A 3,586-nucleotide genomic window follows, 5' to 3' on the forward strand; every position below is an offset into this window, starting at 1 on the left:
CACAACCTATTACTTGATAAGGTAGAAAATGTGGGTTAGACAGCATCAACACCAGATGGATCGGCCATACTCAGCGTGTGGTCCTCAATGGAACCGCATCTACATGGAGGGAAGTGTGTAGTGGGGTGCCCCAGGGCTCTGTTCTGGGCCCAGTGCTCTTCAACATCTTCATCAATGATTTGGATGAGGGGATAGATGGGGAAACCATCAAATTTGCAGATGACACCAAGCTGGCAGGAATAGCCAACACTCCAGAAGACAGGCTTAGGATACAGGAGAATCTGGACAGACGTGAACACTGGGCGCTATCTAACAAAATGAAATTTAATGGTGAAAAAAGTAAGGTTCTACATTTAGGCAAGAAAAAACAAATGTACAGGTATAGTATAGGGGGTACCTTGCTCAATAGTAGCAACTGTGAGAGGGACCTCGGAGTCCTAGTGGACAATCACTTAAATATGAGCCAGCAGTGTGCTGCAGCTGCCAAAAAGGCCAATACAGTCCTGGGCTGCATTAACAGAGGGATAGACTCAGGATCATGTGAAGTATTAATACCACTTTACAATGCCTTAGTAAGGCCACACTTGGAATACTGCATCCAGTTTTGGTCACCGCGATGTACAAAAGATGTTGAGACTCTATAAAGAGTATAGAGAAGANTTTTTTTTTTTTGCAATTTTGTACTGCAATCTCTTTCTAAGCAGAGATATCAGGTATAAGGGACTAGCCAAACAATATCTGGTAATTTGTTTCTGGATATTCAGGGGCAATTCTTGGTGTGACATAAATTCTAGAGTTGTGGATTCTTTGTAATACTCTATGTTAGAGCAGTTCACAATGGATTTCATTCAATTGCAAATAAATGCCAGGGTTCTGTCAGGTTGTTGACATTCCCTATGAATGCAATAAATCTCATTGTGATTTGATATAAATTACTGTTACAGAGCTGAGGAAGAAATGTATGATTGTAGGTAGAAATGAGAGAGGAGAGTTACAGAGAAAGGGATTGACCCAAAAGATGTGACTTTCATAATCCCCCTTTTCTCAAAGTTGTTTATTTTTAGCCAACAGCTCCAAGGGTCAGCTTTGCATCCATCTGCACACCACTGAATGACTGAATCCTTCCCCCCAAAAAATGAAAAAAAAAGTTTTGACCCCAAAAGACATTATGGATCAGCACTTTATATTTATATTCAGACTGCTAATTAATGAACTGAAATGCCAACTCAGTTAGTTGCATTAGTAGAAATGACATAGAAATAAGATATAGCAAAGTGAGGGCATGTGGCTACATTGCATAAGCTGAGAACTGCAGAAATGAATGAAACTTGTCATCAAGCCATGTTAGTCTTGACCCCTGGCCCTGTTATGTGCAGTCTTGCTTAGCAATGCACATTAGGCAAGACAGGACCTTGTTCCCTGAACAAACAACCCAATACTCATTTACAGATATTGTTATTGCCATAGGGTTAATACTTTATTGTACAGCAGGTTGTATTTTGGAAGACATCTATATCGCTAACCTTTGGGCCAATTCCTTAATTCTGTTGCAATGGAAACCACTCAAGGAAACAACATTTTAAAAGGGTTTTAGAGTAGAATTTGGCTGTAGAGCCATCATAGCATCAACTTTGTACCCTCCCTATAAGCTATCAGCTTACAACTCATCTAAATCTTATAGGGAGGTAACATCTTAAAACCATCAGTCTTACTGCCCTAAATCTCATTGTCAACAGTAGACAAATATAAATAGGCAAGACACATTTTCATTTGCTGGTAGTCAAGAACAGAGGCAAGGAATAATCAGGTAAGTAGCTGATAGTCTGGAAGGTTAGAGAAAGCAGTTGTTTTAAATATATTTTTTCCAAAAGTGCACGTGTGATCCTTATATAAGACCTTAAATTCTAAGGAAAGGTCCCCAATCACAAAAGTTCATGGCTACCAAAGAAGTCTTACATATGAATTGTATGCAATCTCTTAAGTAGCATGACCCTGTGCACTCATTATCTGGAGTCTAATCCTGTTACTGAATTTTGATTTTGTAAGAGAAACAGCTCTGAGATATTTCAGAAATATTCTTAATTACATGTAGTCAGAACCACAGTAAGAGTAGCTTCCTTTGCTATAAAAATTATTGTATTTGTATTCCACATCAAGGTTAAGATTATCTTTAAATGTAATAGCTATCCCACATGCTTTATTTGAGCATCTATTGATGCAAATGCTTTCTTCTAATTATTGAACACAAGTGTCCATCAAACAGTTAATGGCTCATATATGGGAGTATTGATTCCTTTTTCTCAAATCCATAAACAAAGACATTATATCCATGTCTTTGGGGTCCCCAACCAGAGAGAAGGTGAAATTCTGGAACAGAGCACTGAAGAACAGGAAGAGCAATTCTATCACAAACTATATGAAAAATATTAGATNTAGTGGAGTTGTCCTGGACCAGGTAGCCGATGCGATTACTGAGCCATGTGGCCAACTCTGAGGTAGGAGTGTATTATTATATATGTGAATAATTACACTAAAAACGTGATCCCTGGGTGCATCCATGCCAATAATAAATAAATAAAAGTGAACACCGGGTAAAATCATTAAACTATAAGAGTTTAATATCAATACACATATGCCAAGCTTTCGTCAGCTTCCACTGCTGACATCATCAGGGCTTAAGAAGCCAGTCCATGGGAGAGTCTTTTATAGGTTGAATGTGGCCTGCAAATGGCCCCTGGACCTCGTTATTGGTCCTGATTGCACCGGCTGCGTTCTGGCGGTGGTTTTCCCTCCGCTGGTTGTTCTTATCCTGCAACACTCACCTGTGCGGTCGCCTTCGCCTAACTCATTTTCACGCGGGCTGGAGGCTTTGAAGAAACGTCTGGAATGGAACAGGGTCTCCAGCTTGTGTAGGGGGTTGGACTAGAACAGTGTTTCTTAACTTCGGCAACTTTAAGATGTGTGGACTTCAAATCCCAGATATGCGCAGTTAGCATAGCTGGGTAAGGATTTCTGGGAGTTGAAGTCCATACATCTTATATTTGACAAGGTTGAGAAACACTGGACTAGAAGATACTTATACTGTATTACTCCATATTGTTCCCCCAAATGTACAAAAAAAGGAGCTTATTTGAACCCAGAGTTCAAAGGTAGGGATGTTAGTAACTAATTACCTTGTACTGATAGCAGTAAAAGAACATATTGATTTTAAAAAAAAGGTTAGAGAAAATATGTCATTTAGATGCAATTGAGGCTCCAGTTAGCCTTTTTCTTTCAATCTTGTCTCATTTAAACAGTTTCTGGGATTTTTGAAGAGGACAACAACTGAGAAGAGGATGGATCTGACATGGACAGAAGTTCTACTTCTTCTCTGTATACTTTTCACCCTTTTTTCATCTTTCCAAATGTATAAGAAAAAAGGGCAGCTTCCCCCTGGACCTACTCCATGGCCTATTCTGGGGAACATCTTTCAGCGAGATGTACTACCTCTGTATAAATATTATGAAAAGGTAAGGTTAGTTAAGTATTATACTTCTTCAAAGTTTCTGGTGATTACTTTGAAATATTACTGTGCCTTTCTCTAATT

The 3,586-nt window shown here is 39.1% G+C and overlaps 1 protein-coding gene across 1 annotated transcript in view; it reads left to right on the plus strand.

Annotated features, from left to right (window-relative positions):
- Positions 1–3,308: 3,308 nt before the first annotated feature.
- LOC107286785 (cytochrome P450 2C4-like) overlaps positions 3,309–3,586 on the plus strand; it is an 8,958-nt gene continuing 8,680 nt past the window's right edge. Inside the window, exon 1 of the mRNA XM_015815210.1 lies at positions 3,309–3,509. Within this exon, the coding sequence (XP_015670696.1) occupies positions 3,336–3,509 (174 nt within the window). The 5' untranslated portion in view covers positions 3,309–3,335. The remainder of the gene's footprint in view (positions 3,510–3,586) is intronic.

This window comes from Protobothrops mucrosquamatus, unplaced genomic scaffold (assembly GCF_001527695.2).
Source record: "Protobothrops mucrosquamatus isolate PMUCROS unplaced genomic scaffold, P.Mucros_1.0 scaffold325, whole genome shotgun sequence".
NCBI classification, from domain to species: domain Eukaryota; kingdom Metazoa; phylum Chordata; class Lepidosauria; order Squamata; family Viperidae; genus Protobothrops; species Protobothrops mucrosquamatus.